The 16074-nt window shown below is 51.9% G+C and overlaps 2 protein-coding genes across 5 annotated transcripts; one reads left to right on the top strand and one right to left on the bottom strand.

The window, feature by feature from the left end:
- Positions 1 to 3666: 3666 nt before the first annotated feature.
- LOC309597042 (oxidative stress-responsive serine-rich protein 1-like) lies at positions 3667 to 8654 on the bottom strand. 2 transcript variants are annotated; one of them, XM_082325934.1, is made up of 4 exons: positions 8578 to 8654; positions 7743 to 7863; positions 5965 to 6075; positions 3667 to 5288 (listed from the first exon to the last, which is right to left on the bottom strand). In XM_082325934.1, the coding sequence occupies exons 2-4, from the start codon at positions 7817 to 7819 to the stop codon at positions 4604 to 4606; spliced, it is 873 nt and encodes a 290-aa protein (XP_082182060.1). In that variant the 5' UTR covers positions 7820 to 7863; positions 8578 to 8654; the 3' UTR covers positions 3667 to 4603. The 2 variants fall into 2 exon arrangements, with proteins under 2 accessions (XP_082182060.1, XP_082182059.1); XM_082325933.1 differs by lacking the exon at positions 8578 to 8654 and having other exon boundaries at positions 7743 to 8281.
- Positions 8655 to 8753: 99 nt separating this feature from the next.
- LOC309597067 (oxidative stress-responsive serine-rich protein 1-like) lies at positions 8754 to 16074 on the top strand. Of its 3 annotated transcripts, none has more exons than XM_082326018.1 (4): positions 8754 to 8820; positions 12501 to 12617; positions 14392 to 14505; positions 15259 to 16074. In XM_082326018.1, the coding sequence occupies exons 2-4, from the start codon at positions 12541 to 12543 to the stop codon at positions 15950 to 15952; spliced, it is 885 nt and encodes a 294-aa protein (XP_082182144.1). In that variant the 5' UTR covers positions 8754 to 8820; positions 12501 to 12540; the 3' UTR covers positions 15953 to 16074. The 3 variants fall into 3 exon arrangements, with proteins under 3 accessions (XP_082182144.1, XP_082182146.1, XP_082182145.1); XM_082326020.1 differs by having other exon boundaries at positions 8763 to 8820; positions 12504 to 12617; XM_082326019.1 differs by lacking the exon at positions 8754 to 8820 and adding an exon at positions 9830 to 10028.

Raw genomic sequence — 16074 nt, forward strand, 5'->3', positions numbered from 1 at the left:
GTTTGCAGGCAAAGGCCTGCAGGCAGCTGCCATGTTTCTAGCCACGGTGACCGGGACGTGTGGGCCTGGGCTTTACGACACTTGGCTTCGTCACACTCCATCTCCAGCAATCTGGCAGCCCAGAGATAATTTCCCACACGCGGGACTAGCTGCCGGTGCTGGGGGGTAAAACCAGCCCGGTGATGGGGGCTGTAGGGGCAAGCTGGGGAGAGGACGGAGGAGAGGGCTCGGCAGGCTTGGTCTTGGGGATGCGAGAGGGCTCGGGATGCAAACGTGGCTCCTCCGTGTGTTGTTCCCATCTCCACCTGTGCTGGAGCTGGTGAGGTTGCCCCAGGTGTGGAGGCAAACAGGGGAGAGTTTGGGAGAGCTGGGGAAACTGAGGCACGCTTCGCCCAAGAGCACTGGGAGGGAGCGGGGCCAAACTGGTACCCAGCTGCACGAACACAGTGAAAGCAGCAATTTTCGGGAGGTTGGGAGGTGAAAATGAATCTTTTGGTGTTGTGATGTCCTGGTCCCAAGGGTGCGCAGGAGGGCGATGGCGGAGGGCTGAGGCTGGGAAGCGCGATGCCCTGCCCTACCTTCTCCCCGTCGTCTCCCCCGTAGGCAGCAGCCCCCAAAACCATCCCCCCTCCCCAGCCCGGGGCTCCCCAAGTGCTGTCGGAGACCCCGCGCCGGCCTCGGGGCCACCCGCAGGGAAAGGCTCTCTGCTTTGGGGCTGCCAAGTCAGGGCGGCGGCTCGCGCTGCTGCGAACTGGGAGCAAACGGGGCTTCGAGCAGAGAGCGGGCCCCGTCGCGCGGCGCCGTCCTGCGCTCTGCGGGGAGCCCTCGCTGGCCGAGAGCATCTTTTGGGGCCCCTTCCCTGGAAAGGGATGCTTTTGGGGTTGGGAAAGGAAAGGAGCAGCTTGGCCAAGCAAAAGCCTTCTCCCCTGCAGATCGCTGTCCAGAAAGCCCCATCTAGTGGTATATTTTGTGATGAATTAATGCTGCGCCGTTGGGAATAAAAAAATGACAAGTCACTTCATCCCTCTGGGTCCTGCAGGTACCCGGCACCTCTGGAAGCGCTTATTTATTCAGCTGGGTTTTGGCTTGCTAAACTGAGCAAGGCTCGGGTGGCAGGATTGGGGCCAGCCCCCCTTAGGGGCGTCCTGACCTTGCATGACCTTGAGATCGCCCCCAGCCTTTCTGCGGCGAAAGGGGACGGTGCTGGGCCGCCCCGCGGGATGCTGCGCGGCCGGACCCGGTGGCACCGGCAGAGCCCTGGCAGAAGGCGCCATCGGGGCAGGCTTGCGGGTGCTGGGGGTTTGGGAACACACGATCCCGGGCGTCGCGTCTCAGAGCTGGCGCAAACGTTACAGAGAGGAGAGAGCAGGCGGCCGGCGGCGGCCACGGGGCTTTGCAGGCACAGAAGCACCTTCCCTGTTTTAGAAGGAGGGGGTGGAAATCGGGCTGGAGAATCAGCTCCATTGATTATTTTTTTTTTTTTGTCTTTCCTGGTGGCCTGATTCAGCGTCTGCCAACGTAAAGCTTAGCTAGGACTTGGTTTGGCTTCTGTAAGGTGAGAAATAAATCTCATTGATCCAGAGTGCCCTTCTGCATCCCACTTTGGTTGAACTGGTCCTGAACCCAGGCAGGCAAGTAACTGGTAAAGTGCTGGGGGTGGGGGGAAGCCACTGCAAAAACCCCAGCCTGGATCTGCTGAGATAAGTGGGATCGGATTTGAGGAAAGTCCTGGGAGCGCTGCAAGCCCACCGGTGCTTTCGCAGGCCATTTTAGACGTATTCTTCTGGAGATGGACTGGGGACACGTCCCTGGGCACCCATGGACAGAAGGACATTCCCCAGGCTCGCTGGGGCAGGCGCAGCAGCCGGCGGGGAGCAGCGAGGCCGGCGGGGCTGTGCTCGGCACTGCTTGCACCGGGTCACGCCTGCGGCCAAGCGCTGGTGCTCAGCAAGCAAGCTGACGGTGCTGTGCGGGCATTCGCAGAGAAGACGCCGATTGCCGGTAACGCTTGAGGGTCCAGGTGAGAAGAAAGCAGGAGTCCCTCAGTTGTCAGAGGAGTGAAGTGGGTGAGCTGAACCGGGAAGGCTTTGAAGGAACCGGTAAGTTTGGGCTTGGGTCCCCTCCGTTTCACCCAGAGGAGATGGTTTGAGCAAGGCGAACGTCAGCAGCAACATTTTGGTACGTTCGCTACGAGCCTGATTGATTGTTGCCATCAAGAACCCAAAATATCTGCCCTTCCTCTGCCGCAGGCGGCGCTGGACGTGCTTAAACGCGAGCACAGATGGTACCTCAGGCAGAGTACCAAACCGCTGAGTTTTTCTCCCTTCTTTCCCCTTTCCTTCCCCCCTCGCTAGCAGTGACTGCCGTCCACGCAGGACGCTGTGCCCCGCGAACCTGCTCCAGGCTCTTCCCTCCCGTCTGCCTTCTGCCAGTTTGAATCCACTTCTCAGCAGGACGTCCCTTGGGCTGGTTTAGCTTCCACGATTTCCCCAATTCCCCGGCCGCGGCCGGCCTGCTGCGCGCTGCCCCGCTCCACAGCTGAGAACACCCCCGTGCCCTTCCGACACCGCCGGTCACCGCTGGCTTTATGTAGGACCCGCTCGAAGGTCCGGATGCTTCCAGGGGTTTGCGCACGCTTTGTTCGAGAGAAGCGGGACTGTGCGCGGCAGCGGGAACAGCCGCGCCGAGGTGAGCCGGGGCCGGGCTGCCGCGCCGCCTTTCCCGGGAAAAGCGCCCGGCTGTGGCCCGTCGTCGTAGGGCTCCGGCTGCGGAGGGGCGCGGGGACGATCGACACCGGGTTTAAATACCTGTATTTGTGCGCGGTCAAGGTCTGTGCCCCAGCCTGGCGCGCGCGGGCTCCAGGCCGAGGCTCACCGGGAGGCAGGGCCATCGTTAGAGGGTCTAACGGGGAGAACGCTGCGTCCGGCAGCGACGCCTTCCGAGGACTTTAAAGAGGGCACAAAACCAAACCGTGAACGGAAACGTGAGCAGGCACCCTCTGCCGAAGCAGAAATAGCCTTGGAAAAACAGCAGCAGGGATAACTAGCACTAAATACTTACGTTTAAAAGCAAAGGACGCTTTATACCAGATTTACCGGCGGGAGAAATGCAAACTGCGCGTGTGGGTGTGCAGGACGGTGCTGGGAGAGGAAGGTGAAGGGGAGGGACAGCGAAGTACCGACCCGAGAAAATGCAAAAATCGGTTAAATTTAATGTGAGAGTACGAGCCAGCATCGCACGCTGAATACCTGCGTGACGCTTAAGAGCAACGTAAATTTTAGTTACATTTTTATGTTAACTTATTTGGATTAATTGAACTTTAAACCCGAACTTCCTGCATTCGTAGCGTCAATTTTCGGGATGATTAGAATAAACCCCCAGACAGCAGTTATCACCTAGAGCACCCGAGACGCCTCTAGCGGGGAGGACGAGGCCAACTGTCCGCATCTGCTGTCACCTATTTTTATACAACTGCTGCGACTCCTTGGCTTGCTGACCACTAATTTTTAAGCGCGTAAGTAAAAATCGCAGTATTTGCTGAAACACGGTTGTTAGCACGTGCGGACAGCTGCCGCCGCACGCAGACTTCTTTTTTTTAAAAAAAAAAAAAAGGTCTTGAGGGGAGATGAGTGTAAATTAAATTATTCAGTCTTTAATTTGCTGGGTTTTGACAAACATTTATTAATGCAAGTCTCGGCAACAAAATGTTTTATTTCAGTATTTCCAGCCAGAAGGAATGTTATAGCGCGACACCGCAGAGCCGGTACGATACACGCTTCTCGTTTACCCTATTTCCGCGCTGCTTCGTGGCTCGAACATACTCAGAAACAAGCTGTATAGACGGCTCCGCCATCTCCGCTTCTGAGATGGCACGGCCCAAAAAAACTGTTAGCCTGCTTCACTCCCCGCTAAATAATTCCATCTGTAAAGCACAAATAACAAAATATATTTTTGCTTCTAAGAGCTTCACTTATCTGCAGAAAAATAGAACTGCTTAAGGGTGAGCTAGTTCGGTTATGAAAGGGTCCAAGCACACACCCGCACATTCCGGACCTCCCAACAAATCTGCGAGGAGGAAGCACTCACAATTGGATCCAACTAAGAAGGAGCCAGATGTAGTGTTGGAGGGAAGGAGCTCCGTCCTACCCACAATACCGACTGCCGCCTTCTCCCCTCTCGCGCAGGAGGAGGAGGGCAGAGCCCTAGCTATGAAACATTTCCCTAAGTACTGCGACACGCTAAGAATGAGCCTTCCAAACACTGCAAAATTTCAGAACAAAACCTAAAAGGCTTCTTCCCCCCCCCCCCCCCGAAACATAGTGAAAACAGCGTACAGAGCGTGAACATCCACAGCACAAACCGAAAAACAAAGGGAGTTCATTTCATCTACAGTGCTTTCGTTAAGGTATTCGGAGACGTTAGTGCATTCTTTTTAGAACTAAGCTCGGAAACTATATTCCATTTTTAATTTTATTAGAAAACTAAACTGTTTGAGGCAAAGAAACATTTGATCAAACACACAACAGTGAAAACATGGCACTGACAAGGCGTTTAACCCAACCATTATCACAAGCTCCGATTCAGGATTCTCTCTTGCTTGCAGTCAAGTGTACATCATTTCTGCCATGTGAGACATTTTCTTCGGGATATACAGGTAGTATTCCATGTATCCCGAAAGATCTTCAATAGTCACGTCATCCACAAAGGCTCGAGCTTGCTCAGAGCAAGATCTAGGAGAACCCGAGGACGCTGTCCCGCAAGCGGATCTAGTTTGAAGAGACTGGGCGCGGACGCCCAGGACTGCCTTTTCGCATTCCGACAGGACGCTCCGTAAGCCGGAGAAAGAGTACACTTCCATGGTTCGCCACTGCTTGCACCGGCATTTCTTGTCCGTACAAGGGCACTGCTTGCCGTTGCTGAGCATGGATAAGGACTGGAAATCCGAGGTTTGGCTAGAACGCAAGCTCGTTTCAAAGGATGAGGAGAGAGGAGGGTAATTCTCTCTTGACTTCTCCAAAGGCTCTTCGGCGGCGAAAGCTTCCAAAGGTTCAGTTCTGTCGTCGCTGGCCTCAAAGTGAGAATCGTGCCCGTCCTTCGTACCGTGTTCCGCTGTAACAAAAATGTCCGAACTGATGCCACCCTTCGACGTGTCTGCCTGCGCCTTGTGTTTCAGCTGGTTGTTGGCTTTCACGTTGCAATACGTAAACTTGGGAGGATGCAGGACGGGAGACTTGGAGCGTCTGCGACGCGGGACTCTTGCCGATCCTCTGGAAGGCTTCCTCACACACCTGCGGGGTTGTAACAGGTGAGCAAGGAGGCAACTCCAGAATCTACACCATAGCTCAATAAGGTCTAAAATGTGGCTAGAACAGTTTTAGAAGACTTTTCCCCCCGCCCCTGCTTAGAAAAATCAGGTGAGTGGTCACTTACAATCTCTGACAGGAACAGCGGAGGAGTCTGAAGAAACCGGGGCTCCCCCAGAGGAAACACACATACGAACGGCCCTTATTTAAAGGTACTTCCCCCCAAATCTTTTGTGTTAAGCAAATGATACTTTGCCATCCCAAACCGAACTGTAGTGCAGAACCTGGATATCAGCTGGAGCCGCTGGCAGAATTGCACTGAATAGCCAGGTAATTCAATACAGAAATAAAGTAACCCAAGAAAGATGTGAGAGGGGCTTGCACAGGTGTAAGACTTGAAGAAAAGGATTTCTGTGGAAATCAGTGGAAAATAAAGTTTTAGGTACCCTCTCTAAGAGAAGAGGCAATATTGGTTTTAAAGTCTTAGATGAAAGCCCCTTAAAAAACATCATACCCAATAGGTATGGAAAAGTTTTGTAATAGGAGAGAAAAGATATGTCGAAGCAACTAATTAACGACAACTTTCACTGCAAAGAGTACGCAAGCGTAAAACGTCTCAAACCAGAAACACGTGCGCGGTGCAGCGGGTGGTATCTTTTACCCGTGCCATGCTTCCTTGGAGCAGACAGGCTGCTGCTTGGCTCCGTCCACGGCCGCTCTTGTCGGCGTCCTGAGGATCGTCCCGTCGCCCACAGACAGAGCGGCGATACATCTGAGCAGAAAGGGAAACGCCACGTGACGGCAGTGCCTGAACGTGCTGCTTCAGAGGTCTCAATTCAGCCTATTCCCTTTAGATGCTTAGCTAAGACATTTAAGTTTGTAGCCTTGGCTTCTTCTACAGTCAGTGGTTAGGAACAGGATATTACAGAGATTTATCCACCCGCTCCGACTATACTGACCTCAGTCAAGTGTCTAAAGATAGGTGACATGAAACGAAAGGAGGCCCAAATGCCCAGAGGCTGATGTCACGCCCTATTTGTACCAAAATGACACATTAAAGGAATGTAAACTCGGGTTCCAAATGTTCTTGTCAGACAATAGTTGTTAAAGATAGACTCCTAAAATGCAAAGTCAGGAACCCGCAGCAGCAGGCTGAGGAGGAGAAGTGGATGAGGTACAACAGACAAGGCCAGATTACTGATTTATTTCTCATTTCGTTTCTCATTAAATTTCCCAGATAAACACGGAATGAAACAAAAATCTGGCCGTGGCGGGCCAGACAACAAACAGAAATGCCTCAGCAGGCGAATCTGTATTTACGATGGCTGTTACGTGTTATTTGGAACACGGGATAGGAAATCGCAAGAAACGAGGCTGAAATTCTAGCAGAAGAGCCCAAGTACTCTGCCCAAAGTTGATCTGAAGGGAGCAGTCACGAGACTTGAGCTGTTCAAAACACAGGCCTGCAAAACAAGCTCTTTTTATGCCTAAGAAGGTATCACCAGGAATCAACCAGAATTCTACAGCCTGTCGCTGATAATACATGAAAAGTGGTATGCTGGATAAGCATAGCTCCTTGTTAGAGAACAGCTATTGTTTTCCACATATAACAGAAGACCTCCTGAAGCAGACGAAACGAGTAGCAAAGCCAAATATATTTTAACGTGTAGAGGAAGTCATGAGTTCGCAGTATGGATGGCTACGGAAATGAATTCACAAGGTAACGTTAATTATCAATACAGAGCTTTCTCTTGTGTCCGTGAATTCCCAAAAGACTTCAAGTGAACCACCTCACAAAGGGCTAGACTGCACCATTTTATTAACTCCTACTTTTAAGGAAGACGCTTATACTACATATTATCAGTACACCCCGTGTGTCACGGAGCTAATTTTCAGTATAAGAATGTCTGCAGACATCTTACTCTACAAAATCCCCTGAAATCAGCAACGATCAGTGCTCCTATTCAGCCTGACGATTTCCAGCGAGACTGGGCTCTCCAGCACACTACGAAGCGGTGGGGCTGTCCTTCAGGCGCTGTCCGAGCAAATCGCCGTGCGCTACAGCAAAGGCCGATGTCGTGGCTGAAGACACCAGCATTTACATGAACGGACCAACAAGTTCTGTGTCACACAAGGTGACTTTGGCTACCGCAACAGTTAAGAGCGGGTTCACTGCTTTGGGCGAGTCATTTCATGTTTTCACACAGTCGCGGTGTGATTTCAGTTGGATATTGTGTCAAAATTAGTCAGCCATAAAGTACCGCTTTGCCTTTCAGACAGTTAGAATGACTGCATTTCATCATGCAGTTGTCTCCTCTTGGAGAACAAGGCACCTTTCACCAAATGACATTTGTTTTGAGCTTCAAACTAATAGAAAACAAATACAACTATGTAATAAGAAACTGACAAATGACACGGCCCTTTTTGCTGCTCGCTTACCCTGCTGCATCCACTCTCAGCTTTTTGAAAGCTGTCTGCAGGCTTTCCTCCTCTTCATCCTTAGCTTCCAAGTCCATTGATGGGCTCTCAGTGCGCAACCAACTGTGCCATATAGAACAAACTGAAATACACAAATTGGGATTTGATGGTGAGGTCTGAACACGCGTGGTCTCTGCAAAACTGAAGCGACACGTGTGATGGATGCTCCTTCTCCTGCGGGCCATCTCACCGCCCTCTGACCGGACCCACCCCGTACTTTTCGCCGTGAACTCCAAACTCTGTGTTTCTCAGAACCGCCACAGCCCGTGACAAAAATGACGAAGCGTCACTTTTTCACTGGCTGAGCCGCCGGTATCTGTTCTGTCAACCAGCATCGCTTCGGGTCGAGCTGCGAGCTCGCCGCTGGTGACAGCCGAGGGGGAAGGCACCGACGCCAGACCGAAGCAGGGCCGCGCTGTCCCCGCGGGCCGGTGCCCACCAGGAGGCTGCGGCGGCCCCGCCAGCCCAGCGCCGGATCCCCCAGGGCCGCGGCTCCCCGCCGCCCGCGCCCCGCCACGGCTCCGCCAGCGCCGCGGGGGCCTCTCCCCACCCCCGGGCACCCCCGCCCGGCGCCCCAGGGCCGCGGCCGCCCCAGGGCCGCGGCCGCCCCGGGGCCCTGCGCGGTGCCCGGGCCCCCGCCGCCCCTCATCGCCCGCCCCGGGGCCCTGCGCGGTGCCCGGGCCCCCGCCGCCCCTCATCGCCCGCCCCGGGGCCCTGCGCGGTGCCCGGGCCCCCGCCGCCCCTCATCGCCCGCCCCGGGGCCCTGCGCGGTGCCCGGGCCCCCGCCGCCCCTCACCGCCGCCTCCGGCCTCGCAGCTCCGGCGGGGGCTGCCCTGAGCACAACAGGAAGTGAGGTCACCGCCCCGCGGGGCCGCGCATGCGCGGGCGCGCTGCCCGCCGCGCCCCGCTCGCCCCGCCCCGCCCCCGCCCGGCCGCCGTCGCTTCCGGTGCCGGGGGCGGGGCCTGAGGCGGCGGCGCGGTCCGGCGGGAGGCGGCGGCGGCGGCGGCGGGGGCCGGGCCGGGCCCGGGGGCCAGCGCGGTGAGTGCGGGCGGGCGGCGGGGCCTCCCCGGCGCGGGGTCCGTGCTCTCCCCCCCGGGCGGGTCCGGAGCCGCCGCCGGGCCCCCCGCGGGGGCAGAGGGCTCTGGGGAAGCCCCGGCGGGGCGCGGGGGTGGCGCTGAGTCAGCCCCGCCTGGGCCTGCAGCCCCCGCCCGGGGCCGAGCGCCGGTGCCAGGGAGCGGGGCGGCCGCTGGGGGCTGTGGGGTGGCGAGCGGGTCCGCCGGGCCTGGGGGCTCCCGGGGCGGGGAAGTGCCGGGGCCTGGGAGCCCGTGGGGTCCCGGAGAGCGGTGCCGGGCGGCCGGGGAGCCGCCGCTTGTCCCCTTGCCCGCCTCCCTCTTCGGGGCTTCGGCTGCCGCCGGAGGCCTCGGCCGCGGACGTTCCCGGGGCTTGGGATCGTGTCGTGCCCTGCCGCGCACCGAGCCGCGTTCATACCCCGTGCGGCTGGGAAAGGGCCGGGAACGAAACGGGCAGGGATGGGGCTGGGTTTTCCTGGGAGGTAAGGAACAGAAGCGTCAAGGTGTTTTTTGACACAACGTTAAACTTTGGTTGTTGTTCATAGTAATTAATTTTTTTCTTGGTATCGGTGCTCGCTGGCTGGTGCGTCTCAAATGCTTAAGCTTATGCTTAGTTATCACAGAGCGAGTGGGCTTTTATCTGAATAAATTCTGCATCGTTTTGAGGGTTTAATGTGTCGGTGATGAAGGGCAGCACAATAAAATGTTTAGCCTAAAACTGGTAGGACGTTTCGAATAACGTACAGCGATTTAAACACTTTTTACTCTCTTCTTGCTAAGGTTATTTAATACAGGAGCTTGGTATTTTTAAAAAAAAAAAAAGGTTGTAGGCTGAATTTTTTACTTTAAAGAATCTTCTTTTTGGGTCGAGGCTAAATCTTACTGGGGTAGGGACCGTATGTTTCACCAAAGCAGTCGTATTTAACTGAGAAAGTATATAAAATAATAATTTGCTCAGATGAGCATCACGTTGTCAGTCTCTGTCTTAGCTTCCTCCTCTGATGTTTACTTGCTCTCTGACTCACTGGACGACGTCTGCCTTGAAGCTGTTGTGGTGCATTATCCTTCTGCCTGTGTCATAATAGCTGTCTGCAAGCCAGGGCGCCCAGATGGAGTCATAGCAGAGATGCAGGCGGAACAGCAGCGGGGAGAGCTGCCACCTCCAACTGGAACGAGGTTGTGAGGGAACAGAAATCACCGCCCTGTATCTGCATAAGTAACTGAGCTGCAGAGGTTCAGATTGCTCCTCTCTCTTCCCTGAGACCTCTTCTTTTCCCTGTGACAAAAAAGCTGGTGCTTAGTTGGTAAAAGTAGTACTAATGTAGGCATTATTGCTGTATTATTAGGTGGAGTTAGTGCTCTGGGTAAGTGTGTTCTCGTTACAGGAGCTGTTATTGTTTGCTGGGTTTGGATAGTTACCTTTGTAATGGATTCTTAGAGCTTCGGGAAGATAGAGAATCGCAGAACGGCTGAGGTTGGCCCAGATCCCTGGAGGTCCAACCCCCCTGCTGAAGCAGGGCCACCTGAGCTGGTTGCCCAGGGCCGTGTCCAGATAGCTTTTGCATATCTCCAAGGAGGGAGACTCCGCAGCCTCCCCGGGCGGCCTGTGCCGGTGCTCGGTCGCTCTCATAGCAGAGAAGGGTTTCCTTGTGCTCAGGCAGCACCTCCTGCCTTTCAGTGTGTGTCCGTGGCCCCTGGTCCTGTCGCTGGGCACCGCTGAGAAGAGCCTGGCTCCGTCCTCTTTGTACCCACCCTTCAGGTGTTTATATACATCGATGAGATCCCTCCTGAGCCTTTTCTTCTCTTGGCTGAACGGTCCCGGCTCCGAGCCTTTCCTCGTAGGAGGGTGTTCCAGTCCCTTCATCGGCTCGGTGGCCCTTGGCTGCGTTCTCTCCAGCCCATCAGCGTCTCTCTGGTAGTGGGGAGCCCGGCGCTGGACACAGCACTCCAGCCGTGGCCTCACCGGTGCTGAATAGAGGGAAGCATCAGCTGCCTCGGCCTGCAGCCCAGGATACCACTAGTCCCTTTGCCATGCGGGCACGTTGCTGGCTCACGTCCATCTTGATCTCTGCCAGGACCCCGAGGGCCTTTTCCGCAAAGCCGCGCTGGCGCGTGGGCTTGTTCCTCCCCAGCGGCAGGGCTTTGCGCTTCCCCTTGGTGAAGCTGATGAGGTTCATGTCGGCCCCTTTCTCCAGCCTCTGAGGTATCAGCCACTCACCCCAGTTTGGTGTCACCAGCAAATTTGTTGAGGGTACGCTCTGCCACATCATCCAGATCATCGATGAAGGTGTTAAACGGGACTGGGCTCAGTATTGACCCCGGGGTACCCTGCTAGTTACTGGCCTCCAGCTGGACTGTGTGCCACGGATCACCACGCCGTTCAGCCGCCTTTCAGTCCGCCCCACTGACCGATCACCCAGCCTGTGCTCCATCACCTTCTCTGCGAGGGTCTTGTGGGAGACAGCGTCAAAAGCCTTACTGAAGGCTGGGTAGAAAACATCCGCTGCTCTCCCCTCGCCTACCAAACCAGTCTCCTTGTAGAATGCTGTCACGTATGACCACCTTGTAATTTAAAAAAAAAGACTGAGGAGATGATCTCATCACAACGCATACAGCATGGCCAAAGGCTCTCGCAGTAATGGCAGCCGCACCAAATGGCCCTGTTTTTCCAGAAACAGTCAAGTCAAAAGCATTAAATGAAGCAGGTTAATCAGCCGGGTCAACTCCAGCAAATACAGAGCTCGAGGTAGGCTGGTGTAGAACTGAGACTTGCTGCTGTCAGTGGTTTCTGCTCCGCAAAAGCAGAGCCCGTGCTGAGGAAGCAAACCTTTATCGAGTATTTTTCTAGTGGAAGTGTGGCTGGCCTAGGATGTGCACGTGATCGCAGAACTGTAAGGCACTGAAGAGCATCAAATTTAGAGAGATTTGAGCTTCCTTTGTAGCTGGATTAAATGATGATAAGGGTAGATTTAAAAAAAAAAAAACATCAACCAGGTTTTGTCAATTTTTTTATTTAAAGCAAGGCTTACTGTTTGCTGTTTGTTCTCTTATTTGCATTTGTACTTGTTCAAGAGCTGCTATCAGAAAATTTTAATGGCTATTTGCGATCAGAATACCATGTTCTGATAGGATTGTGTCACTCTTGCTGGGATCTGGACCTAACACCCACAATTTTGTTTAGCTTAAAACTTTATCTTGTTTTTTAAAAAAAAAAAATCTGTTTGTTTTGGGTTTTTTAAGTATGTATGTCCCATCGAGTCCCAAAGTTGGAAATTGCAGTTGTAGAAAGTGGACTCTTTCTAACGGTGTTGTTCCTTCTCGCCTTTCACCTCTTCTGGAATTGTTCTGGTAATGCTGTAAGGCAAATAGAAGGGTCTGTCTTAGACTGTAATGGATGCGCAAGACGCCCTTGGCACCAAATTTTACTTTAAGTTGCTAATTCACCTATGTAGTTGTGCAAGAGACTGTTCCATTCTTGGGTATCATAAAGCTCGTTCTGAATCAACTTTCAAAAATGTTCTACCAGAATGACCTCAGCTTTGTGCGCTCAGTGTGCTATTTTGAGTTTATTTTCATGTATTATGATGCTGCTGGGCAACTAATGTTTTTAACAAGGTCCTTATTTTCCTATTTCTTTTCTGCTTGTAGCAGTACATGGTAACTCTGTCACCTTCTGGCCGTCCCAATAATGAACACGGAAGCTAAGGACGGAGAAGAGGAAAGCCTGCAGACAGCATTCAAAAAACTGAGGGTTGACACGGCTGGGTAGGTAACGCCACAGGGAGGTACGGAGCGAACGTATTACAAACGGACTCGGAGGGAACACCCTTGCTGTTCAACTTGAAGGAATGAGGTCACTGCAAAAGGTTCGGCACTGAAAGCCTTCATTCTAGTTGAAGAAACGGAAATAAATTCACGAGCTGTAGACTGCGCTTCTCAAGGAATTGTAATTTGTTTGCTCGCTGTTAGCTCCCAACAGGCTTGAAGCAAACCGAACGATAGTCAGTAGTTGACAACGTGCTTGAAATGAATTTTGGCATGAATCTGGCTGCCAGAGGTTGTGTCCGTAGCACTAGAACTCCGCTGTGGAAGTTAGCATATTGTCATGGCTCTGAAGGCCTGTCATGAGAACAACCTCCCGTCTTTTCCCAGGAGAGAAACGTTCTTTCCATGTCAGTAAAGCAGAGCGTTCGATTTAGTGCATGATTCCCACACAAACTATTTTCGTTGCTGTCACTTACAAATTTCCTATTTATAATGAAAAATCACTAAATGGGAAAGAATGCGTTTTGCGTTGTCTTGTTTTGTGGGAGATCCGACACGTGGCACTTACCCTGCCTGTCCCAGGTAGCGGAACACAAGCAGCATGTGATGGTCATTTTTATCTGAAGTGAAAAAAACCAAAAAAGCTTCTATAGAAGCTTTTTTTCTGCTGGCAAATGTGCACCGTTACATATTCCTTGCGTAGCACTGTGCTTCAGTAAGCTATTGTCGGGGATGCAGTTATGCTGGTAACTGAAATGAAAGGGTAGGTAAGGCAATAGGCAAATGTCAAGGTGGTGACTAGAATTACCGTAGAACTTAGATCGTGAGTAGATGGGCTTCTAAAGTTATCTTTCCTTTAAGTAATTAAACTCGTTAGAAATGAATCACCAGGCAAATGCCTCTCATTTCTTCAGTATCTCTAGTCCCACCCCCCAGTCAGGCATACTGAATTACTTTGGAGTTTTTACTGTTGGCCTTCAATTTTCTGCTCTGTGTTCATTGTCCTTTAAATGGAGGATACCAGATGTTTGACTAATAGTTTGGACTCTGGCAAATATCAGTTAACCCTATCCTAGATCGGCGTGGGGGGACTTATGTTCACTTTTCAGGGAATCCGCCCTGCTTACAAACTAATTTAACAGAGGATTTGGAAAATAATTTCCTTGTGAATCCCAGTGTAATATGTGAAGTCACAACTTGGAAAAATTGTTCTTGGGATTATTACAGCTCCTTGGAAATGAGAGTTTGGGATTAATTTATAGCACCAGAAAAATTAGTATATCTTCTAAGGTCCCTGGCTTGAAGAGAAGTTGAAGATCTGAACTTGCAATAGTATGAAGAGTTCTAGCTTATGTTGTCCTAGACAGAGGCTTAAGTGTTCCTCAGTTAAACAAAGTCTATTTGTGTCCAAAGAACATTTATTTTTAGGAAAGAATGGCTTATTTGTCTCTGGAAAAAGAGACGTGTTTCTTCAGTGATGGTGATTTTCCCCTCGCCTCTCCCGGGAAACCAAAATTTAGCCATTGTGTGTGCTTCATCGTTGACATGTGGAGCTCGGATTTGCAGTCCAGTTGCTGAATGGCATCGTGGCTGGTGAAAGAGTCTGTTACACAAACTTTGGAGATAGGAATGTGTAAACTATCTTTCTGGTTTGGGTCTTCTTTGTGGGCGGGTCTTTTAAAATGTGTTGTAAATGATTTGGAGCAATCTTTTCAGGGAAAGAAGATGGATCAATTTTTTCTAGGCTGTTAACTTTTCGTTCTGTCTTTCACAGATCTACCGCTTCCCTCTCTGTGGGTGAAGGGACGAGTCCAAGAGCACTAGTTAGAACTGCGGCAGATGAAGCCAAACCTAAGAACGTGGGTACTTCGAAGGAAACCTGGCATGGGTAAGAGAAGCTTGGGATTATCAGACTGCTTCAAATGATACTGCGTCGAAAGGGAATTTTAAATAGACAAGGTTTCTAGTAACTACGCCCCTAAACAAGGGACTCACGTTTTCTTTACTAAAGGGCTGTTTAAAATACTCTACACCACCTTTTCTGTTCATATGTGACTACTATTCTTATTTACAGCTATGGGAAGTGAAAGGAAGTGCTGTTCAGCCATAGGTTGCTAAACATTATAGATGTTTCTTAATATAAATGTGAACTGCTGGTTTTGAATCAGGCAATGATGAATGCAACTCTTTCAATCGTTGTCTGACATTGCAGAAGCTGTCACTGTGCCTTGGGAACCAGGTTAAAATAAAGAACTGGTTTCTGGAGTGTCTACGCAGAACTTCAGGCTCATCTCCTACTGAAACAAAACCGCCCTTTGCCCCTGGTTCATGAGTTTTGTGCTGTCTTCTTCTGCTCTGTCCTTCTCTTAGAGGTTATTTTGTCATGTCTCACATGCTTTGCCCATTTTCTAACCTTAAAAGCACACACTTTTGGTTTCATTTCTCAAGTGTTCCTTGTGTATTTTATACAGCTGCTTGACTAGAACAAAGTCAAATTCCAAGACAGCAGAATACCCTGAGCAAATACTCTGAGCTTCAAGCTCTTGCATGCAAGTGCAGTAGGGATTTTGCCCAATGTTATTGTCACCCAGCACCAAGTCTTGTAGTGAATCTTGACTCCCTTTTGTGTCTTTCCCGGTAGGTCTATGAAGAAGCCTTCAAGAGGAGTTGTGAGAACCCAGCGTCGCAGGCGTTCCAAGTCTCCAATTCTGCATCCTCCAAAGTTTATCCATTGCAGCACAAAATCACATTCCACGTGCAACCAGCTAGTGCACAAGAGCCCGATCGATGCCCAGGACGACAGCAGTGGGTTTGGGATGCCAGTCCCAAAGGAAGCTGGTGCACACGAACGATGCAGTATTGCTCCTGACGTTGGCCAGAAGGGAGCTGGCGCTGAGGCTTTGGGAGCTTCTGTTACACGGTCGGCGTCGGAGAACAGGCAGGAGAACTCTCCAGCTGCCGTTTCTCCGGTATCCAAAGCAAGCCTAAAGACTACGGAGCTTTCTGACTTCCAGTCTATGTCCAGGCTGAACACGAATAAGCCGTGTGCATGCGCGGGTAAAGCCTGTCAGTGCAAACGATGGCAAGATATGGAAGTGTACAAATTCTCTGGCTTGCAGAACACCCTCCCGTTGGCACCTGATAGAAGAACAGTTTCTGAGGATCACTCCCAGTCTTTGCCCTCAAGAACTCCCTCAAGTTCTCCACGCTCTTGCTCTGAGCAAGCCAGGGCCTTTGTGGATGACGTGACTATTGAAGATCTTTCGGGATACATGGAATACTACCTGTATATCCCGAAGAAAATGTCTCACATGGCAGAAATGATGTACACCTGACAGCAATGAGCACTAAAACCAGAAGGGTGGGTGGTTTAAATCCGCCCTCCCTCACACTCGTGTGAGATGCAACCCGCTCCCCGCTCACTGTGCTTGCAATAAAAACACTTCTTTGCATCGTA

Source organism: Platalea leucorodia (assembly GCF_965183815.1).
Source record: "Platalea leucorodia genome assembly, chromosome: 13".
In the NCBI taxonomy this organism is placed as follows: domain Eukaryota; kingdom Metazoa; phylum Chordata; class Aves; order Pelecaniformes; family Threskiornithidae; genus Platalea; species Platalea leucorodia.

What these genes read in the sequence shown, in the direction of transcription:
- LOC309597042 (XM_082325933.1), bottom strand. Translation starts at nt 7,966, where the DNA reads ATGGCCCGCAGGAGAAGGAGCATCCATCACACGTGTCGCTTCAGTTTT. An exon ending in CTGAGAGTGGATGCAGCAGG is followed by an intron (nt 6,076 to 7,742) that starts GTAAGCGAGCAG and finishes CTTTCTGCTCAG; the next exon opens with ATGTATCGCCGCTCTGTCTG. An exon ending in TCCAAGGAAGCATGGCACGG is followed by an intron (nt 5,289 to 5,964) that starts GTAAAAGATACC and finishes ACAACCCCGCAG; the next exon opens with GTGTGTGAGGAAGCCTTCCA.
- LOC309597067 (XM_082326018.1), top strand. Translation starts at nt 12,541, where the DNA reads ATGAACACGGAAGCTAAGGACGGAGAAGAGGAAAGCCTGCAGACAGCA. An exon ending in CTGAGGGTTGACACGGCTGG is followed by an intron (nt 12,618 to 14,391) that starts GTAGGTAACGCC and finishes TGTCTTTCACAG; the next exon opens with ATCTACCGCTTCCCTCTCTG. An exon ending in TCGAAGGAAACCTGGCATGG is followed by an intron (nt 14,506 to 15,258) that starts GTAAGAGAAGCT and finishes CTTTCCCGGTAG; the next exon opens with GTCTATGAAGAAGCCTTCAA.